At 48.6% G+C, this 2034-nt stretch overlaps 1 protein-coding gene across 1 annotated transcript; it reads right to left on the bottom strand.

The window, feature by feature from the left end:
* On the bottom strand, window positions 1-1168 carry LOC150068844 (olfactory receptor 7G1-like). Its single transcript, XM_090329239.1, is given in 3 exon segments — window positions 1-11; window positions 222-999; window positions 1001-1168. Coding segments are annotated over 3 exon segments (957 nt in total).
* Between the last annotated feature and the right edge of the window lie 866 nt (window positions 1169-2034).

Raw genomic sequence — 2034 nt, 5'->3', positions numbered from 1 at the left:
TCAGGCAGAACCTGCAGAAAATTGTGTCAAGAGAATGAAAACAGGGTGCCCAGACTCACAGAACAAGAAAAATGGCTAAACTAGGTTTCAGTGCAAAGGAAAGGTCATTAAGTCACCTTATTATCTTAGAAGATGCTAGTAATAGAAGGGCCAAAGTCCTCTGGCTCACCAAAATAGCCCCCATGACTTGCTATACACACCCAGGTGTGCAATCCAATTACCTGTCACCACAGAAGACAAATGGAACATTCTGGTAAGTTTCCACAAGGCTTCCTTCATGTCTCTGTTCCTCAGGCTGTAGATAAAGGGGTTCAGCATTTGGGGGACCACAGAATACATCACTGAAGCCACTGCAGATTTCCTGGGTGAGTTGGTCACTGCAGAGCTGATGTACACCCCCAAAGCTGTCCCATAAAACAGGCAGACCACGCACAGGTGAGAGCCACAGGTGGAGAAGGCTTTGTGCTTCCCTGCTGCTGAGGGAATCTTCAAGACTGAAGACATGATCTGAGCATAAGAAAAGATCATTCCAGAGACAGCAGGAGCACTGAATACAAATATTGCAGTGAAGATCAGGAGGCTGTTGACCAGGGTGTCTGAGCAAGCCAGCTTGATGATCTGAGCCAGCTCACAGAAGAAGTGAGGGATCTCCACATTTCCGCAGAAGGAAACTCGCAACACCATGAGACTCTGGAACAGAGCATCCATAAAGCTAACAGACAGGGACACCAAAACTAGCAGGACACAGAGGCCAGGGTGCATGGTGGCCAGGTATCTCAGGGGGTGACAGATGGCCACATAGCGGTCATAGGCCATCATTGCAAGGAGACAATTTTCTAAGCTACAAAACACCACAGTCAGGCAGATTTGGGCCAGACAGCCCACATACGTGATACTCAGGTCCTGGGTATGGAGGTTCACCAGCATCTTGGGAATGGTAGTTGTGCTTAAACAGATGTCATTGAAGGAGAGGATGGAGAGGAAGAAGTACATAGGGGGTGTGGAGGTGGGGGTCAGAGCTGACAGCCAGGATGATGAGCAGATTGCCCATGATAGTGACCAGATAGATGGACAGGAAGAGGCTGAAGATGAGTGGCTGGAACTGTGGATCATCTGTGAATCCCAGGAGAAAGAATTCTGACACAGCTGTTTGATTTCTGAGACCCATGGTTTGCTAAATCTATTGGAACATAGATGATGGAAATATTCTTAAATTCATGTAGAGCTGCCGGGGCCAACCGGCAGCAAACCAGGGTTCGCAGATTGGGGTTCCTGAAATCGGGGGCAAGGACTAGCAAGAAATAGAAGAGAGACAGACACACCGGGTCCGGGATGTCCGCAGTCCAGGTAAAGACTGCCGAGACTGCCGTTTATTTTCCACTCCCGCTTCTTCCCTCCTCCAGACCCAGGGAACCTCCAGGTGTTACATTCATATGGTAATTCTCAGGTCATTTACATAGAATAGGGCCAGAAAACAATAAGACAATAAAGCCATCGTCTGATGCAAGTCAAGGTACAGTTTGATTCTACTCTGGCTCCCAACATAGAGCCAGGCACTGGTTGCTAATGCCTTTAATCCTACCTACTCAGGAGGCTGAGATCTGAGGATCACAGTTCAAAGCCAACCCAGGTTGCAAAGTGTGGGAGACTCTTCTCTCCAACTAACCACCAGAAAACCAGGAATGTGGCTCAAAGTGATAGAGCACTAGCCTTGAGCAAAAGGAGCTCAGGGCAATGCCCCATCCCTGAGTTCAAGCCCTACCAATAATAACAATAACCCTCCCCCCCCAAAAAAAACACAGCCGGATGTGGTGGCTCAGACCTGTAATCCTAGCTACTCAGGAGACTGAGTATCAAGGTTCAAAGCCAGCCTGGGCACAAAAGGACCTGAGACTCTTATCTCCAATTAACCTCTAGAAAAATCATGAAGTGGGGCTTGGCTCAAGGGTGGGGTGGTAGCCTTGAGCTGAAGAGCTCAGGGACACTGCCCAGGCTGAGTTTAAGCCCCATGAGGCACAAAAAAAAAAGCATCAG

The sequence above is a fragment of the Megascapheus bottae genome, chromosome 1, assembly GCF_031878675.1.
Source record: "Megascapheus bottae isolate mThoBot1 chromosome 1, mThoBot2.hap1, whole genome shotgun sequence".
In the NCBI taxonomy this organism is placed as follows: domain Eukaryota; kingdom Metazoa; phylum Chordata; class Mammalia; order Rodentia; family Geomyidae; genus Megascapheus; species Megascapheus bottae.
The sequence above is the reverse complement of the archived record's forward strand: the minus strand, read 5'-3'. Positions and strand labels throughout refer to the sequence as shown.